Here is a 21727-nt window from a genome sequence, read left to right on the forward strand (position 1 = left end):
CCAAATTAGCTGAATTAGAAAAGGGCAGGCAGTGTAGCCTGGCTGAAACATACGAGCATGAAAAGAAAAAGTGATATGAAACATTTATGGATTTTTGTTTGTCCATCTAATTTTGTGGTTTATGTTTTTGCTTCTATCCATTTTTCAAATACACACAGATCCATCCACAAATAGCTTGATAATGTCACAAAAATATTGAGTAAAACCATATATTGCTATTATCAATTGGAGCAGGGCAAGCCTTGGCGATTACTATCTGCCTTACAGACATTACAAAGTCAATGAGTACAGAAGATTATTAACTCCAGATATTAATGGCTGCAGCAGAGTTACTCTCATAATAAGATGGTTGGGAATGAAAAATGCTTCATTTATTCTGTTACCAAAACTAGACATATAGAGCATTGTTTACATTTTAAAACTTTTCCTCCAGAGTTCAGGTCCAGTTTTATCAGATAACAAAGATCACAGATTAGGTTGACACTTAGCATGTACACCTGTAGACAACCTACCCTAAAATATTGGACAATTTACCCTGACATATTACTATACATATATTACTGCACCTGAGCAGCACAATAACCCATGGGGTTGGCAGAGCAGCTACTATAATTGCAGAGCAAGAAAAAAAAAAAATCTTGTGGAGCATGAGTCATATTATGTGGGAAAATTAATTTTCCAATATCTATTTTTCTACTTATTGATTGGAATATTAAAACACTTGAAGATATATTAGGTTAATAGTTAATGGAAATAAAAAACCTGATAAGATGATACTGTGGCATCAACCACAGTCAGCAAGCTGTTCCCCAGCTTTTGGGACAATCCAGGTTAAATGGCACATTTCAGCAGAGAAGCTGTGGTAAGTAAAGCAAGGTGACAGCACTGCACCATCTTAATTAGATGTGACACATTAGTCTGAAGTAATCTGAGAATTAAGGCAAATAGAGTCATCTTTAGCAGGTTCCTCAAAATAAGACCAAAGCTAAAAGTTGTGTCATCAGAGCAGCAGGAGTGCAGGAGCTGCTGGAAGCAGCTGACTGTTAGCACCACATCACATCAACTCACAGGCCTCCTACAATATATTTGGAACTTCACAGGCTACAGTTCAAAGGGGCTTTAAATGTTCATTTAGGTTTTCCAATGGCTCTTAGAAAAGAGAAATCCCAGAGAGCATAGATTCCTTCAAATCTCCAGGGCAGGAGGTAATACAAAATCCCTCCTCCTATAATTTATTATTTTAGCCAAGAGGCTAATTTAAAGGAGGAGCCAAAGATGTAGGGAGTTTATCACCACCATAGCATGGCACAGTGACTGGCTGGGCAGGAACCATAGGATTCCTTAGGCCTGACTGCCCAGTCTCCAGTGTGTAATGGAAAAGAGAGGTGCAGCGTTCTCTCAGGATTTTCAGAATTCCCTTCTGGAACCAAGGCCCTGCTCAAGAAAAATGGCTCTAGATGAAGTTTGCTGCTCATAGGTGCTTCTGGATGAATGAGCAAGAACGTTTCTAGCCTGGGCAACAGACACAGCCTAGGTACAAGTGAGTGTCGGAGAAGCTGCCTTCAGTGCCCTGGTCATCAGCCACAGTCCTGAGTCTAAGGAAGGGGCTGTTGTGTTCCTGCTGATGCCCAGAAAAACTGCCGCTTATCACTGCCACAACCCAGCTCCACTTCTCCTGTTAGCTATTCTTAATATACTGCACTATATGGTCATCAGTACTTGGACACAGACAAAAATGGCACGGGCAGCATTCCACATGGTTAGGCAGGGCAAGTTATAATAATCCCCAATCGGCTGCTAGCGAAACTAACAGAGGAGTTAAATAATTGGACCTGAGGACACTGCTAGCGAACAACCCTCAGTTTCTACCCTTTAAGCTAATGCTCTTTGCTTTTTGTCACTTACACACTTGCCTTTGGGTCATGTGTCAGTGAGGCAATCGGATAAAATAACAAACACTCAAGGGAGGAGAGCAGAAGTACTTCCCCTTCGACTGTCCTCTCTAAGGTCTTTCTGGAGATATCTTAAAATGGTCACTGTCTTCATAAGAATTTTAGGCTGGAAAGGACAGAATCTTGTGATTTTTAGGGGTGATGAAAAGGAGTAAATGTACATCTTTCAGTGTCTCCCATGGGATGTTCAGAATACATATCCACAGAATCTTTGGGGTGTTTATGAAAACTGGCCAGGATAATAGGTTTCTGTTACATGTCAGGATGGGGCAGGGTGTTGCTGGGAGATAGGTCTTGAAGGGTACTACATCCATAAAGGAAAGTCACCTGTATGAAAACCCTCTGTCAGGTCACTGTGGTTATTGAACTATGGAGTCATCCAGGATGTGTCTTGTGAACAATGGAGCTGTTATTCTCATAAATTGTAGTTTTGTTTTACTAGATTTAAGCAGCATTTTGGTGTCCAGAAAAGCAGGAGCCCTGGGAAACTGTTTTGAAGGTCTTGTGAGATAAGACAAGGAAGTAATAGTCAGTGGGGCTGTTTACCTAAATGAGCATTGGTCCAGAGTATTCACGGCAACAATAGCTTACTCAGTCTTCTGATAAAGAGAAAGAAACCGGCCGGGGGTGGTGGCTCACGCCTGTAATCCCAGCACTTTGGGAGGCCGAGGTGGGCGGATCACGAGGTCAGGAGATTGAGACCATCCTGGCTAACACGGTGAAACTCTGTCTCTACTAAAACTTCAAAAAATTAGCCGGGCATGGCGGCGGGCGACTGTAGTCCCAGCTACTCAGGAGGCTGAGCCAGGAGAATGGCGTGAACCCGGGAGATGGAGTTTGCAGTGAGCCGAGATCATGCGACTGCACTCCAGCCTGGGCGACAGAGCGAGACTCTGTTTCAAAAAAAAAAAGAGAAAGAAACCAAATCCTGAAAAATATTTCTCGAGTCTTACTCATTACAGGGGCAATCAATTGTGTTAGAGAAACTTCAGCCCTAGTTTCTTCTGCTCACTGGGACCTGTTTTCACCATCCTTGTGGAAAATTCCTGGAAAGGGAAAAGGTGATGATTCATGAGTAAAGGATTGAACAAACTGGATTTTTAGAGATGGGAAAGCTAGAAGTTAGGAAGTGGCATTTGGCCTCCATTAGTCTAGTTAATCCCGGTAGCCTAAGATTGTATTAATCAGGAATACGTACTTTTATAAGCATCAAAAATTGGAAAGCTAAAAATGACATTGCTGGAATGTAGGGTCCTGGAAGCTATCTTCCTCCTTTTTGGGGCATTTTTCTGCTGGCAACCAAGACTATGCAGACCTGCAAATACAGTTTGCAGCTGCTGCAGGGGCAGCAGGAACCAAACTCTGGACTCCGGTGTCCAGTGACTGTGGTGATAGTGACTTTCTAATTCTTGCCTTTTATTTTCTGAGTTGTAGCCGGATGATGCATCTTGAAGTCAGGTGACCTTCTGATTATAGTAGAAAAGTGATTCCCCTATAGGTGGTCAGCCAGTGTTCTGTGAATCACACCCGGAAGCCTAATGTACAGCCTGCTCCTCCAGTTCTTCCAATTTCATGAGCACCTCACTGCCTGTATTAAATCCTTTTTGTTTAAAATATCTAGAGGTTTCTGTCTTATGTACTATACTGTCTGATGCACAGAGTAGTAGGAAAAACAAGAGACCTACACTAAACATGTTTTGTTGAAATTTTCATTTCAGTAATAAATAAATAAAATCGAGGTAAACAAAGAGTCTACTAAGGAGAAAAAATCTAAATTAAAGTTATCTGTAATACTTAATACCAAAAGAATTGGCATGGTATCAAATTTGGGAAAAGTGCATATCCCTAAGATTTATAATCCATAATTGCGTAACACGGACTCTGAGAAGTTTGCAATAAAGAAGCATGCTTTATTTTGTTTGCCCAAGTGTTTCCTAAATTTATTTCAGAATGACAGTCATTATTTTGGAAATACTAATTTGCTTAATTATGAGGGAGAAAGTATAGTGTCAATATAACTAAGAAAATATTTGAAACATCAAAAACAAAAGATCAAAATTTATGAAGTGAAGACAGATACAGAAGAAAAACCAGTGATCAGTAAAACCAACAGTTAAAAGTCTAAGTAACTGTTAATACAGTTACTAAATTTAGTATGCATATCAAGTTCTTGAAAGGGAGTGCAAAGTAATAATAATAATAATAATATGAATTTACATTCCTATAACATTTGAACAAAAACTAACAAATGGGAAAGGGGGAATGAATAAAATAGGATAATTTTTATATCTTCTGCTGAAAGGGTCAACAGATTTGGGATATCCTTGACCCAGATAGAAAAATTTAGGAAGTAAATAAATGAGTGAACAAGTGTTTAATGATGAGGTAATATAAAACTACTATGATTAATAACATTTAAATCAATAGAGAGAAAAAACAAAACCTAACAGAGGAAAAAAAAATCAAGAACTTCAAATATTAGATAATTAATGTTAAAACCCAGCAGTGACAACTCTAAGTGTAACAAGCAAAAAAGATTTATGCTGGCTTTTAAAGAAATCCAAATATATGCTCTTTATAAGAATATGTCAAAGACAAAACCATATAGAGAGCATAAAATAAATCAAGGGATGAACAAAAATATGAGACATGCAAACCAAAGAGAAGTAGGGGGTCTTAATGTCAACACCAAAATAAAATTCAAGGTAAAAGTATTTACTTGAAGCAAAAGGGAGACTTTTATGTTGCCAAAAATTACACAATAATGACAAAGGGAAGGGATACTATTTTCTCCCTCTGAGTGCTGCCCCGATAAGTGTTAAGTGTTAAGGTGCACTTCCAGAAGTCCCTCCCCTTAGCTCTCATTTGCTCCTTCCACAGGGATAATTTATTTGATCAGTGAAATCAGAAAAGGATCATTCTGCATTCATGGACTCCTCTCATTGACACACTCGCTTACCCATCTGAAAACAGCATGAATTCTGTGTGAAAACCTCCCTGAATCATACAATGGTAAAATTAAAGTCTGGCTTTGGAAAAATTCAGCCCTCCCACCTAAGCCATCCAGTGAACAGTAAAACAGTGTGCTTGCTATGCAGACACGACTTCAAGATATACTCCCGAGTGTGCTCTTCCAATCACATTGTTGTTCCTATCCCTACGATTTAAAACTTCTGTGGCTACTACCTTTTCTCATCTACCTTTATTTATGACTAAATAAAGTGAGTAAGTAGTGGAAAGTCTGCTTTGGCTAGAAATTCAGTCCTGAATTACAGAAGTCCCCTAATTCAGTGTAGCAGGCAAGGAAGCTAATATTTCATCCGATCCAATCCAATTTGCGTATCTTTCTCAATTCGTTTATAAACTGGAAAGGAAAGAGTTGTGAGTAATTAACACCCTCCAAACCTCCAAAATGGGGACCATTAACTTTATTGAAAATACATTAAAGAAATATATAAGAAGAAATTGACAAAATCACATTTTATTTTATTTTCATTTTTATTTGTAAATAGAGATGGAGGGTCTCACTATGTTGATCAGGCTTCAAGTGATCCCCCCATCTTGGCCTCCCAAAGTACTAGGATTACAGGAGTAAATCACTATGCCTGGCTGACAAAATAACATTTTAAAAGGGAAATGAATGCTCTCTTTCAATCTTTAATTGAGCAAAAGGACAAAGAGCAGAACTGAAATTTGTATTCTACAGAGAGTTCTCATTCTTTTCGTGTATTCATTAAAAAAAAAAACCGCAAAATTGATCATATACTAAGCTCCAAATAGAATCTCAATAAATTTCAAAAAGTAACAATTCTACTTGCCATATGCTCTAACTATAAAAATAAAATCAGAAATTAACAATACAAGACAATGACAAAATAAAATTTAAAATGAATCTGAAATATAAAATAATCTTAACCATCTAGTCAAAGAGTTAATTAAAATCACAGTTTAAGATACTGGAATTGTATCAGATGCCTCCTGTGTACCACCTTACATCCTCTTGGTCTCATCTCTAATTCCAGTTATATCTGTGGCAAATATTTCCACATAGGTTGCAAACTGTTTTGTGCACAGAGCAGCTCACCTAAAGGGTTAGTCATACTCAGCACTCATGGATTATCAACTAGGAAGTGTGAGAAGGAGTCAGTGAAGAAATACTTCTCCCCTTTGTCTTTTGAGGAGACAATTCCAAGACACATACAGTACAATCCTCAGAATGTCCTTATCAATTCATTAATGCACACACATATTGGAGTTCCCTCCTTTCCCTGTTTTCTCTGGCCCCTCACTCCCACTTTCTGGGATCACTTCCCCAGCCTACTACTTGTACACAAGCTCTTGTCTCAGACTTACCTTTCCCTTTCCCAGGAACATAAGTCAGTCAAGTATGGTCCTGAAAAGCAAACCATCAGGGTGGTATCTGGAGCCAAATTCACCAGTCAGATGGCAACAAGAATTTCTCTGTGGTGAGATGAACGTCAAATAACAGAGAGATGACTGGAGACGTTACTGCAATGAGATTGCCTACAAGCACCGAATATATTTAACCACAGAATAAAGACTAAAGCAAATGCAGAATAAAGTATCAGAACAGAGTGCAAATGTTTCATGTCTTGATGGTGTGAAAATTACTAAACTAATAAAAGTTGGGAAGAAAAAGGAGAAAAAAATAGGAGCTAAAATAAGTATATTGCTTTCCTTATTTGTAATAGTTTAGAGTTGAAAGGTATCATTTAAAGCTGACAAACCAAGTAGTAGAAATATAAAAATACTTAACAGTATAACGAATAAGAAAGATAATATTATATTATCATCTAAAATCTATTGTTGAAGAGAAGGAGTCATGCAAAAGAAACATGCTTATTTTCAACAATGCCGAATATGCAACTTACAGACACTGCCCAAAGTAATAGAAGATCAAGGGTATTAGGCACTAGAAAAAAACCGACAGACTTTTCTTAATATCAGAAAAAAATACACACACACACAAAAGATAAATCATATAGTGAAAGATATTTTAAGAACTGCTAAAGCAGAGTACATAAAATAATACAACAGAATAAAGATCAAACGTATCTGAATATCAATAAATGTCAAGTTACTTAACTTACACATTGAAAAAAAGATTTTCAGACTGGATCACAAAACCATCCAACTTTGTGTTTTACACAAGTTACACACCTAAAAGAAAATGATCCAGAAAGGTTAAAAATAAATACTAGGCAGGCACCCCTTAAAATAAAAATAGAATCAAGATCTTAATATCAAAAAAGGTAGAATTCAGACCGAAAAGCAAGCAATAATCTACAAAAATAAGGACTTTCTTAAAGCCAAAGGGCGCAATTTACAGTGAGGATATAATTATGAATCTTTTATGCATCAAATAATACCTCTGCATATTGAATAAAGCAACCATTACAGAAATTACAAGGAGAAACAGAAATACATTCTACTAACATAATTCACCACGTTACACTGAGACAATCATTGTCTCTCTATGGCCACCAAAAAAGTATATGAAAAACAACTAAACAGCCATTTTTTATTATAAATACTCAAGTAAAATGGGAAAAGATGTATATTTGCCTAACATAATAAATCTATCTCAGCCCAAAAGTCAGCATCATGCTTAAAGGGAAAAGAGGAGAAAGCAAACCAACTAAAAAATATGTACAAGACAATTATGACTGCCATCACCATTATTATACAATACTGTGCTGGAGGAAGAAGCCAATGCAATTAGCCAAGAGAAAGAAATTAGAGAGCTTTAAAATGGAAATGAGGACTTAAAACTATTATGTACCTGGAAAACTTAAAAAATAGCTTTTACATATACAAATACTAATACGATATGAAAGACCACATTAACAATGGCAACACAAAGCATTAAAAATCGACAGAATCACAAGAAATGTGTAAGACCTATACAAAAAGAATAACTACAACACAGCTTTAAAACATTACTGAAGTAGGCCAAACAATATAAAAGCATTGATTTAATATTTAAATGAAAGCACCAAAATGTTATTTTAAAAAGCTAAACAAAATGATACTAAAGTTTATAGGCAAAATGTATACATAAAGGAAAACTCTGAAAAACTTGAGATGAGTAACAGGTTGGAGAGTCTAGTGTCACTAAATATTAAAATATATTTTACAGTTTCAAACATTAAAATAGGGTGATACTGGCATATGAATAAACAGGCAGCCAGTGGAACAGAATAAAAATTCCAGAAATAGATCCAAATACCTAAAATAATTTAGTATATAATAAAGGTGTAATTTCTAATCAAACTCAAAAGATAGGCTTTTTAACAAATGGTATCAGGCTAGGTGGATTGCCACTTGGAAAAAATCAGTTAAAGTTGTATCTCACAGTATATATATATGTATAAACTCTATAGAAAATAAAACTTAGAATGTTAGATAAAAATTAGAGAATCCTTTTATAACCCCAGAATGATTAAAAATAAATGACTGATAAATTTTACATAAAATAAAAAAGTAAGCACAGTAAAAAGAAAAAATACAATAAGCAAAATCAAAAGATAAGAGATGATTTGGAAGAAAAGTTTTTAAGTCACATCACAAGTAATTGACTAATATATCAATATATAACTCAATCTTAGAGATAAAGAACAATAATCTAATGGTAAAATGGGGAAAGAATATGAATAGGTAGTTCAGAATTGTATGACTCTTAAATGCAATCTCCAATTAAGGGAAATGCAAATTTCCTTACAAATATTGAGCTATCTATCAAAAAGGCATAAAAGGTACTTATACAGATGAGTGTGTAAATTGGTTAAAACTATGGTGGATAATATTGTAGTGTCTGTTAAACTAACAAATGATATACCTTCTGATCCATCAATTCCATTTCTGGAAATTTCTCCTACAGCTATACTTACACACATGTAAAACTAATGTACAATGTCATTTAATGAAACATTATCTGTAATAGCGAAGACTGGAAGCAACCCAAATACCTATCACAGGAAGACAAGTAAATTAATGTTGGTATATCCATAAAAATTGATTAGTATGAAGCTATCTCTTAAAAGTGAAGAGGCTTTTTATGTAATGATATGAAAAGATCACTGTATTACTCTCCTAAGGCTACTGTAACAAATTATCACAAACTGGATAGCTTTAAAACAACAGAAATTAGAATATTCTCTTACAGTTCTGGAGACTAGAAGTCTGAAATCAAGGTGTTGGCAGGGCCGTATTTCGTTGAAAGGCCCTAGGAAAGATGCTTCTCTCTGAGCTTCCTGTGGTTGCTGGCAATTCTTGGTGTTCCTTGGCTTGTAGACATCACTCCAGTCTGCCTCCATCTTCACAAGGCATTCTCCTCTGCACTAGGGCTTGATTAAATAACTGGGTACTACATCTAGTCAAGTTGGCATATAGACTAACCATCACAACAAGAAATATAATGAATAAAAAATAAATCAATGTACACAAGAGTATATAAAATATGCCATATTTACAAGATGGAAAGAATCATAATTCATATTGTATTTGCACAAATTTTGGAAATGTCACTGGTTCTCAAGAAACCAAAGAAAATAGTTTTTTTTTTTTTTATATTTATGTACATTTGTAACTAGTTAGATTAAGGACAGGAAAAGGAACAAGAATGTATTGTATATCTTTTCATATCATTTTGATTTCTGAATCATGGAGTGTATTACCTAGCCAAAATATTTGATTTTTAAAAAGAACGTAAGATATGTGGTGCTGACAAGAAAAAGGAGGCTAATTAGAACAAGATACAAAGTCCAGAAGTGTACACATACATACACAGACACAAACACACACCAAAAATGGCATTTGGATGAGTTGGTTGAACTTTAGGTTAATTTTTTGTTCTTTTGTTTATCTGTATTGTCTATTTCTTCTATCAGCGTGTCTCTTTTGCACAAATAGAAAAAACAATTTAACATGTCTTTAATACCCTTTGGCAAGTTTGGCAGAGGCAAACAAGGATCAAAGCCTTTTGAGAATAAAAAAATTCCTCATTTTCCCAAAAATGTTTAAAAACTGATTGCCTCCCCTGTTAAAGAAAACATTTTTTATCTTGAAGGATTTGTAGAGAGAGGAGAATGACGAAGGGCCAGGAACTTAATTAACTGTACAATTCAGATATTTATGAAACTCAGAATTAACAGGGAGAAATGAGCTTTAGGAAAACCATTTCCAAAGTTGAAGCTGTTTGACATGATCATTTCTTTGTTATTATTGTTTGTATTCATGCTTTTTACACACTGGGTAACCTTGTGCACACACATGGCTAAAAATTCCACATATGTATGATTAAGATCTTTGGTGTAGATCTTTCTGTTTGCTAGGCATGTCCATGGATATCCCACAACAAATTCAACATGTTTAAAACTGAGCTACTCATCAACTCCTACGTTCAAAATCTGTTTTTCTTGTAGTTTCCATTTCAGTCAGTGTCCCTGTCATCTCCTCAGTTACTGGGGGCTTCTTCTCTCCCTCTCTCCCACATTCAATTGATTACCAAGTGGTATCAATTCTCTCTCATAAATAACTCCATCATTCTTCTATATAGTATATGTCCACTGACTTTTTCATTATTTCTTATCTGCAATTCCTAAACTGTTTAATCTTCCACATCAGTATAGAAGTGCCTGTTTCAAAATGAAAACCTCATGTCATATTGCCATCTAAAAATCCTCTTATGATTTCTAGTAAATTGCATTATATAATAGGAGCTCCATAAATGCTTAATAATGAATGAATTAATGTACAACTGCAAGATGGGCAGTAGAATCAGGCATAGTTATTTTCATACTTTTTAGCCATAAAACAATTGCTAGAAAAAATGTCACCCAGATAAAGCCATTTGCTAGTCCTTAACCTCTGAAACAACTACCCATATCACATCAAACTATTATAGGTGACTGTCTCTTTTTCTTCATACGCTTCTTGATTTTATTTTACTAAATCAACCAGGGACAATGGTTGCAATTTATATAAAATTTTGAAATCAATTATACCAATAAATAATAATCATGATAATCACAATAGGATTTCTGCAGAGCTATAGATACAATTGAGATGTATTTGCCAATAGTGACATAAAATTCAGAACTTTTTCAGCTTCAAATTCATATACATTGAGCAACACAAAGAAATACTCTCCCTAAAATAAAAATGACTAATTCTCCATCTCCTGATTGTTATTCAAAACACATTGTTTATAAGTATACCTAAACACATTTCTGCAATACTAAAAGCATCCGGAGATATATAGCACTTACCTTGCTACAAATTTAAATGCAATCCTCACCTGTATTTTTATGAATTAATAAAAATGTTATTTGGGCAATCTGGGTTTTGCAGTTAATCAAGAGAATTATATCTTTAAGAGAATATCCTAGCAACCTCTCAGCAGCTAGGAAAAAATACCTAACTGACAATGTACACTGATTTAATTAATGCTGCTGGAGTCCATCAAACTTTGCAGTTAATCAAAAAGACACTTAGAAACAGAAATTAAGCTACAGCTGAAAATGAGAAATACTGGTGAAGGGTACGAAGAGAAAAATTTCATAACTAAATGAGAACTCTTTACTCTGGAGCATGTTTATCAATAAACAGAGTATCAAGGAAATTGATGAAGTTACGACTCCAGTGGGGGTGTCAAAACCAATATATTCATTACTCTAAGAGATTGCTAGTCCCAGAGCCAAAATTACACTGGGGTAATCACACTTTTACGGATACATTCAAAACTTGCAATGCCACTACATTTTCACTGGCCTGTCAGACTGTACATTTCCTAGTGGAGATGCATTTTATGGCACCTGAGCCTTGGAGAAATATGCTTCTCTCTTCTACATTTGGAAATAGATGTATTTTCATCCCTAGCCTCCCCCACTCCATCATCAATATCAATATTTTATATGGCCTGGTACTTGGCACCATATAAACACATTACACAGAAACAGGTCTGTTCTAGACGAGGTGGGTTTTGTTTTTGTAAGACAAAAAAAATTTAAAAAGCCAAAGAAAGACATATGAAGACTTTATATAGCAAACAAAATCCAAACATGATTGACTGTGTTAGTAAATAAACACTTCCTCTAGATGTATGTAGGAATTTTTGTTTATATACCTTTGTCTTCACATACACTGAGGAGTGGATACATGAGAAGCAGGAATACTTAATTCTGTTTCATTTTTCTTTTTTTGAAATACTCCCTGTATATTGGCTAATTCAATTTAGATAATTTTAATATTTTTTAAAGCTCAAGCATAGAAACTACTTGACTGGACCATGAAGTACACACACACACTCACACATACTTTCCTCAAACTTTCAAAAACCTGAACACTTAAACTTGTTGCATTAAAAAATGAATGTTCACAAAGAACGTCAAATTTAAATCACATTGATTTGCTCTTCTTGAGGGAATGCTGTAAGAATAATGTTTTGAAGCTTTTTCTGAAAGTTTGGGAATCATAGGTTATAATGGAGGAATGCTACATGAACTACCCAATCTGTTTGGTGCTCATTGTTCCAACAGAATTCCTCCTTCGTGACTAGTTCAAATTTTCTGACATGTTAACCACGCAGAACAGACAGTTACAGATCACATCTGGTTCAGTCACAAAATAAAAAAGACAGTGGCTTCTCTCCAGTCTAGACAGTGCGCAGTGTGAGGAGGCAAAGATGAGTCCATATACTGCACCTGCTCATTGTGATCACAAGCCCTAAGTGCTAGATTTAAATATAGAAGAACCTTCCAGGGTAGCCATTTCTGTACATAAAGGAACACCTACTCACCCCAACAAGTAGTACTTTAGAATAGTGGTTCTCAAATGAGCTGCATCAAGATCACCTAGGGGGCTTGTTCAAATACTGATTGCTGGCCCCTACCCACAGAGTTTCTTATATAGTAGGTCTGGAATATAGCCAGAGAAATGACATTTATTTTCTTTATTTTTTCCTTTTTTGAGACAGAGTTTTGCTCTTGTAGCCTAGGCTGGAGTGCAATGGCAGCGATCTTGGCTCGCTGTAGCCTCCACCTCCTGGGTTCAAGTGATTCTCCTGTCTCAGCCTCCCGAGTAGCTGGGATTATAGGCGCCTGTCGCCACGCCACTACTATTTTTAGTAGAGATGGGGTTTCACCATATTGGCCAGGCTAGTTGTGAACTCCTGATCTCAGGGGATCCAACCACCTTGGCCTCCCAAAGTGCTGGGATTGCAGACGTGAGCCACCACACCTGGCAAGAACTGACATTTCTACCAAGTTCCCAAAGGACATTGCTGCAGCTCTGAAGGTCATACTTTGAGAGCTATTGCCAAAAGTATAAAGTGAATTTATTTAAATGATGTTGAATCTGTTCTTCAAGAGGAAAACATTAGCTCCCGTCCAGGGAAACACCACAATTTTCTGCCTTAGGATAAAGGAGTGCATGATATTCATTATAAAACTAGACTTCAGAAATATGGGTCCCATTTTTCTATATTCTAGACCCTGGTCATAATGTGTAAAGTATTAACACTAACAGATTTTCCTGGCCTATGTTCTTTGTTTGTACTGATCCTATTTTTCTACTGAAAATTATTTTAGATAAAGAGTATGAAGGTTTGTCCTGATTAGTTGGAGTTCCACTGTAAGTACTTAGGAGAGTAAATATTACAGGTATCACAGAGATTAGGAGCAAATATTGAGGCTAAATTTAAGACTCGGGGGGAAGCCTTAAATAAACCTTTTTTTCTAGGTGTAGTTTTCAGTAGCAGCAATTGCCTATATAAAAAACTCTTGGGTTCCTTATATCAAGGTAAAAAAAAAAAAAATCCGACATCTATAATGTCCTGTTATAGACTGCACAAAAAGTATACATAACCAGGATCAGTACCAACTGGAACCAGAAATGTGAAAGTTGGTATTCAGGTCAGTTAAAGAGAGAAGAAAGACAGTCACCTTTGGCCATGGTAGTTAAGGAATCCCTGTAGTTCTTCTGGCAGGGAGACCAGCCTGAATTCTAATGCTCTGTCTTCAGACCACAGTCTGGGCTCCTGATTTGTATCTATTACCCTCCATGGAAATGGCTGGTGAAGTAAAACTATGTGTGTAAAACTGCATCTGCCACAGGCTGCTTGTCCACAAAAGCATCAAAGCATCTCTATGGAATACCTCTGTATGGGTCTGTAAAGAAGAGTCCCACTTCTATCAAAGACAGCAGATTATGAGGTAAGATACCAAGTGCAGTTTTTAAGATTCCATACTGACAAGCTTCTGTTGTTTTTAAAAAAAGTTTTGGGTGTTGATACAGAAGTTAATGCTTAAATAGATAATGCGCTCCCTCTACTGACATGCTTCATCATGTTACTTATTCTCTTCTCTCAAAAATACACGACGTCATTTAACCTTCACAATAACCTTGTAAGATAGGATCACCTCTATTTCACTTCTGAAAGATGTTAAGAAAAGTTAATTATTTGACAAAAGTTGTAATTAGCAAATGGCAAGCACTCCAACCCAACTTCTGACTCCAAAGTCAGTGTTTTTACTATTCTACTCTGATTGCTGAGTTCTAATTTTTATTTTGTCTTAGATTGAGGTAGATAGAATATAATCGCTTATATATAAATATGTATTTCAAAAATGTAGCATTTAGTATGGAAAATACATATTTGGGTCTCTAAGTCTTTTCTATGAATTCTAAAATGTAGATATCATATCCATCTTACCTCCTGCTGATACATCATTCACCCTTTAATAATCAATAAACTTCACAGTGCAACCCCATCATATCTTGTTAGAAAAATGCCTCATTCCTGGGAATAAGGAGTGCTGAACAAGTAACTAACTTTTAATGTTTATTCCCTATTATTTTTATTCCATATTATTTTTTGATTAAAATTTTTAATAAAAAAAGAATATTTTATGTCAAAAATTCCTTCTTCAGGGGAACCATGCCTCCTCCATTCCACAAAAATCCTGTTCATTTCATGAAGTGGGTAAGAGTAGGGATCCATCCTTTCCCTGCACAAGACCACCAACCTTAATGCCGGGCACACAGCATTCCTTGGGCCAAACAGACTTCTGCCAGACTAGACTTTCTTTTTGTGGGGGGTGGGAAAAGGGGCATGCCAGATGAAGGAATGATGTGGGTTCAAGGCTACCAACTATAACAACTGAAACATTATCAAATGTAAAGTTTCTCTGAAAATGAGACCAAGCAGTGGACAGAGTAAGTACTATTATTCGAACCTCCAGATCCAACCACACTTTATTAAGCTTTCTGGACTTGAGACAAAAGTAATTTCCTTATTTTGCTTAAGCTAGTTTGATTTGGGTTTCTGTCACCACTTAAAGAGTACTAGGCCGGGTGTGGTGGCTCACACCTATAATTCCAGCACTTTAGGAGGCTGAGGTGGGCGGATCACCTGAGGTCAGGAGATGGAGACCACACTGGCCAACATGGTGAAACCCCGTCTCTACTAAAAATACAAAATAAATTAGCTGGGTATGGTGGCAGGTGCCTGTGATCCCAGCGACTCAGGAGGCTGAGGCAGGATAATTGCTTGAACCCGGGAGGTGGAGGTTGCAGCGAGCCGAGATTGTGCCATCGCATGCCAGCCTGGGGGACAAGAGTGAGACTTCATCTCAAAAAAAAAATAAAAATAAAAATAAAAAGTACTAAAACAAAACTCTTTCTAAAATATTTCTTTAGAGTTCTCATATTGAGGCTACTGAATGTAACCTACTACCTGTGTAATCTCATGGGCAACCTATAACATATATCACAATCTATTAGCTGTAACTGAAAATGGGACTAACAGTACTTATTTGGAAAAACTTTGTGAGGAATAAAGCACATAAAAAACGCCAACTGCTATGGCTGGCATTCAGCAAAAATAATTGCTCTCCGCAATTACTGTCTTTCCAAAACAACAATAGCAGCTAACGTTCACAAAACAACAATAGCAGCTAACGTTCAAGTGCTTCTGGGTCTAAGCAGTTTTTCCTGTATTAATTTCGAGTTAATTAGGTTAGATTACTATGAGGTAGGCACTCTAATTAGCCCTGTTTTATAAAGAAGAAAACAAAGGTGCAGAGAGGTTTTGTAACTTATCCAAGGATACACACAGACAGAGATTAAGGGACAGCTGAGGTATGAATTTATGCAACCCAAAAGTTCTGTGGGTTTGAAAGTTTCTGGATTTTGTTTGCTGTGAAGCTGTTAACTCTCACCTCTCCTTATGTCACTGAACCTGTCTTTAGAAAATCCTTTCAAAGTTTAGGTTTTTCACTCTTCTGTTGGTTAGGAAACAAACTCATCAATCTTACTGCAAATTTTTTTATTTTTATTTTTTTTTTTTTACTTTAAGTTCCAGGATACATGTGGAGAATGTGCAGGTTTGTTACATAGGTATGTGTGTCATGGTGGTTTGCTGCACCTGCTGACTTATCCTCTAAGCTCCCTCCCCTCATCCCTGACCCAGTGTGTGTTGTTCCCCTCCCAAATTTAATACTGAATAAAGGAAGGAGAGTTTTAAGTGCAGATAAAAAAGACATAATATATTTAGTACAGAAGTTTTATGATAATTTGGAGGTTTAAAAGCTTTTTCTGCTTATGTCTATTCATAATATAGCATTAATGTATTACACATTCATACCTGTATTCTATTTGTTCATTTTTTTTCCCTACAAGAAACTCATAGTAAGTCATGGTAATAGCAGCTAATATTTACTGAGTGCTTATAATGTGCCAGGCACCTGCCAAGCATAAACCTAAGTATTTCATTTACTCATAACCACCATAAGCAGTACAATTAAAGACCAGTAACAACTGAGCAAGCTGTAGTCCAAGGACACACAGGGAACAGTGGGAGAGCAGGGATGGAAACTCGTGCAGTCTGGCTCACTGTGCTCTTCATCCACTTTGTGAAGGCAGGGGCCTGTCTGGTTTACTCTCCACGCTCTCCTGCCATCTAACACAGTCTAGGGCATCCAGGAAGCACTAGTGGTTAATTTTTTAAAATACCCCTAAATAGACTCGCTTGAACCTGGGAGGCAGAGGTTGTAGTGAGCCAAGATTGTGCCACTGCACTCCAGCCTGGGCGACAGAGTGAGACTGTCTCAAAAAAAAAAAAAAAAAAAACCCAAAAAACAAACAAAAAACTCCTAAATAAAAGGAGAGCAATTTCAAGTGATATAAAAGGAGACTTTAACATAAAAGAGGAAAGTTTTGTGTAGAAGGGGAAAAACTTTTTAAGGCAGATTCGTCACAATTTATGGTAACTTCTTTAATTCTAAAAAAATCCATATTATCCCATAATACAAATTTCCCTTCCCATTTTCATCAGGGAGATTTACATGCTCTATCCAACTAACAATTAGTCAGGGATACCAGAAGTCGAGTATCTTGGAAAATGAGGTGGAAGAGGATGATTAGAAAAATTGCAAGTCAGCCATGGAATGAATTTGTGTTTATTTCACAATTCAGTTTAATCCTCTTTACCCTCACCTTTTGTAAAAAAAAAATATGAGCAATATGTGCCATTATGATAGCCATTAACAGTGAAAGGATTAATTAAAACTATAATTATCTGATAAGACTAGCATACCGTCTAACATGATTTAGAGCAGATTCATCTACTTCAACTAAAAATACTGAACATAAAAAAAGGTGTATAATGAAACAAAAATTAACCCTGCAGGTCCTGTTTCCATTACATATTTTCTAAGTAACTTCAGATATCACTCAAATAAAGAGTCATAGTACATTTTTAATTTTTATTAGTAAGAGTTCTGAGTACAAATAAATTTAATGACATTTAGAAAAAAACAATTTACCCTCTAAGGTTTGTTCATAAAGAAAACCCTGTTCTGTACATTTTAATTTCCAATTTTAATGCTTAATATCATAATGCCTTTACATCTATAACTTAACTTTAGGTTTAATTTTAATAATTCTGTCTTCTTGCATCTGGTTAAAGAGATCATCAGGTAGAAAAAAAGCAAAAAATTAGGTTAAATGACCTGAATAAAAAACTTAGCTAAAAAGTTTTAAAAGCCTTTAAAACAAACTAAAAATTAGAATACTTTTGGCAGAAAAATTAGCAGCTAGGAACAAAATTAACATTACATAATATTTTACCAAGAACTGCATTACAAATAATATTGTTTTACATATATTAGAATGATTTGCAACATATTATAGTAAATGGTTACACATATCAGATGTACAAATCTATTAAGAAAACTTTTTAATATAGTTTAGCACTTTTGAGATATTCTGTTCCCAATAAATGAAAGGAACACAATTTAGAAGATGATAGGTGGTACATCTTTTAATCGGAGTCCTAACCAGGTAAGTCTTGATAAATAGTCATGCAACGAAATTCAATAATATGCATTTATAAGAACTCAGAATTAACACAGTAATGCCTTCCCCTCATCAGTATGTATGCCTGGCATCAGAAATCATACTACGAGCAAACGCTAGTAAATTCTTGAAAAAAAAAGCTGACTTTAGAATAAGTGCCAATCTAAATTTTTTATTCTTGCCAACACACTATTTCCACCACTCTTCATTTTAACAGTGTTTTCTCCTTGGTTGGTGGTATATTACTGCTTTTTAAAGACCAATCATACCCAGCATGATCCAAGCTCATCAACTTCTCTATAAGCCGAAGTGAATTACAAACAGCCAAAAGACCAATGCGTTTAAACAGAAAACTATCCACTCTAGTCAGCAAGGCAGAAGTCCTATGCCTAAAAATCTTCTCTACAAAGTTACTTTAAAACTAGTCCTGTAAGTCCAATAGTATTACACTATTGTCGTCTCCTTGGTTTGAGGACAAGTTCAAATCTTAAAAGCATTAACATTTCCAAATTACATTACTCTGGAAACATAATTGAACTGAAGATCTTTCTGTAATATATTGGGATAAAGTTTCTTCTATTCTTTGTAGTTGGTATGTATTTCTACTATTCCTTGCATTTGGCATGAAATCTTACACCCAGTCACTGAGATACAAAGAATGTAGGAGAACAAGGAGAGGAATTACACTGTATCCAAGCTTCTGGGGGCTATGACAGACAGCAACTGTCCTTGCAAACAGAGAAATGTCTTCTGAACTCAATGTAATATTCTAACAGAATTGTAGGTAAGTGATTTCAGTAAATATTGAAATTGGGAAATGAGTAGTGTTTAGCTGTGGGTACTTTCAGAGGAATGGGAAATCCCAATGTTGTGACTGCTATCATTCAAGAGTAGCTCAGCATTGCCATGTAAGATAGGGACCCCTGGCCCTATCCATAAAGGGAAGGGCTCCTAAGAAGCACTCGTTCTCCACGATCTGGAGCTACACTTCCCAACACAGACTTTCACCCTTAATTTTCATTCAACAATTAGTGGGAAGACTGTATTTAGCTCAATGAGAATATGATCAAAAATACATAAATAGGGATAAAAGTAGAAAAGGAATACCACCTCCAGTGCAGTTAAACTTGCCATAGCACTGGTTGAAGAGTTAAAATCTATTTCATTTTTCAAGATACATTTTTATTTTTGGTTTCATTCAAAAAAGCCTCCTTCATTCTTGGCAAACTATCTATGTGGTGTATGTATGATCTACTTCTTTTTAACTGCATTGTATTTAGCTACTAAAAATCATTCCTTAATAAGGACGTTGTAGCATTAAAAAGTGTAAATGTTTATAATAAACACTGTATTAAAATATTTCAATATTTACAATTAGGAAAAATGTATACTCCAGTCAGTCATCTCAGTGCTACTTCTTCAATTTCATCTTCTACAGAATCAACTGCTTTTACTGCTGGTTTATCATCTGCATGTTTTAATCGGTGTCTATTTGGATTAAAACTTCTTCCTTCATTGAGGAAAAAGTCTTCATCTTCATCATGTTCTCGATCTCTGCTGCCTTTATCCCCAGGGAGAAAATTTATAGGGTCAATGTCTCCTTTACCGGAAGCCACAGAATTTGGGTCACTGCTTTTGGAGGAAATGGTGCTGCTACCACTGGCACCAAATAACTGTTCCATCAAATTAGCTTTTTTCTCTTTTCTTGTCATTAAATCTACACCATCTTTACTAAGTTTTTCCATACTGTTTCTTTGGAAATCAAAAAAACTACTTTTTTGACTAAATGGATTTGACCTCTCTGATGTTTTTGCAAATGAAGGCACATAGCTACCAAATGCAAACTCATTAGGGGAGGCTGGACTTCTAACATTTCCTGAATTTTGACCTTCTCCTTTTGGAGGTGAGAAATCGATGTCTTGCAAATGATGCCCATTAAATAACCTCTCTGAGGATTCAGAGAACCTGTATGTTTTGGGGCTTCTCTCTGGGGAGTGTAGTTTTGACTCAAAATCAGGTAACAATGGCAAAACAGGGTATTTTAGATGTCGAGAATCTTGGAGTTCTCTGTCAATTTCATTCAGTTTAGCAAGTAGCATTTCTCTCTTCAGTCTTTCTTCTTCCTCTCTTTGCAATTTATCCATATTCTGAATTTGATATATTTCTAGTTGGTACTTTCCAGCTTCCCACTCTGGCTTTTCTTCTCTTTCCAGTAAATATGTCTTGTCTTTTTGCTTTTTATCAAGTTCTTCTCTTTCCCATTCTGTATGAAATCAAATTTTTTTAAATGGGATTTTGTAACAGTAAGTATTTTTAAACAGGAAAACTATCAAGTTTTATAAAACAACCATACTTAATTTGGGTATAATAAGTCAAGTGAGAAAAGACATCATAAATTTCATTTTTACTTGATATTCTGGGAACAGAGAATAATATATTTAATATGCATTGCATTTAAGATTCTCATTTATAAAAAAAATTTGTTCTTCAAGATACTGGTGGAGAAGAAAGGTTCTTTGCCTATTTTTTACAACTAATATAATGCTGTATGGTGGGGATGGATGGATAGATGGAGTAAAGACTCTACACTTAAAAATAAATGAAACCTTTGGATGTCATATCCTGAGATATGACTTATGTGATATTCTGACAGAAGAGGCATTGACTTGAATCTAATTAAGAGAAAACTTCAGACAAACCCAAAATGAAGAATATTCTGTTTTTAAAAATGGGTCTATATTCATCAAAAATGTTAATCTCTCACACACATTCTCTTTTTCCCTCTCTGTACATATATATATGTGTGTGTGTGTGTGTGTAACAAAAATCTCCAGATTAAAGAAGACTGAAGAGATATGAAAACTAAATGCAATTCATGATCCTGTAACAGAAGGAAGAAAATGCTATCAAGAACAATATTGTATCAACTGACAAAATAATATGAATGATAGATTAATGTGTTGCGTCAAAATTAAATTTCCTGAAGTTGAAAACTACATTGGAATATGGTCTAAGAGAATGTCCTAGTTTGGGGAAATATACATAGAAGTATTTAAGGGTATGGGCATGAGATACACAACTCACTCACAAATAGTTCTTTAGCTACTCTCGCAACGTTAACTTTGAAACTACTTCCAAATGAAAAAATTAAAAATATTAAAGTATGTAAGAACACTACAAGTATAGTAACTTTAGTAAATGGCATCTGAATTCTACTTCATCAGAATTTTCTGAATGCAACTCGTCCTTATTCCCTAACCCTAAATAGCAAATGACTTAAGAGTGTTCCATTTTTTTCTTTCCTTAATAACATTATTCAAATGTGTACAGCTCCTGATAAGCCATCCCCTACCACTGTATCCACCTTTCTTTGTTCTACCTAACCAATTCACACTTAA

At 35.6% G+C, this 21727-nt stretch overlaps 2 protein-coding genes across 3 annotated transcripts in view; one reads left to right on the plus strand and one right to left on the minus strand.

Annotated features, from left to right (window-relative positions):
- Nucleotides 1–21727, plus strand: part of SH3BGRL2 (SH3 domain binding glutamate rich protein like 2) — a 273913-nt gene that overhangs the window by 40594 nt on the left and 211592 nt on the right. The window lies entirely within an intron of this gene.
- Nucleotides 17726–21727, minus strand: part of LCA5 (LCA5, lebercilin) — a 52784-nt gene continuing 48782 nt past the window's right edge. For both annotated transcript variants that reach the window (XM_025383659.1, XM_025383658.1), the window contains one exon: nucleotides 17726–20592. In XM_025383659.1, coding sequence (XP_025239444.1) covers nucleotides 19730–20592 — 863 coding nt within the window. In that variant the 3' untranslated portion in view covers nucleotides 17726–19729. The remainder of the gene's footprint in view (nucleotides 20593–21727) is intronic.

The sequence above is a fragment of the Theropithecus gelada genome, chromosome 4, assembly GCF_003255815.1.
Source record: "Theropithecus gelada isolate Dixy chromosome 4, Tgel_1.0, whole genome shotgun sequence".
NCBI classification, from domain to species: domain Eukaryota; kingdom Metazoa; phylum Chordata; class Mammalia; order Primates; family Cercopithecidae; genus Theropithecus; species Theropithecus gelada.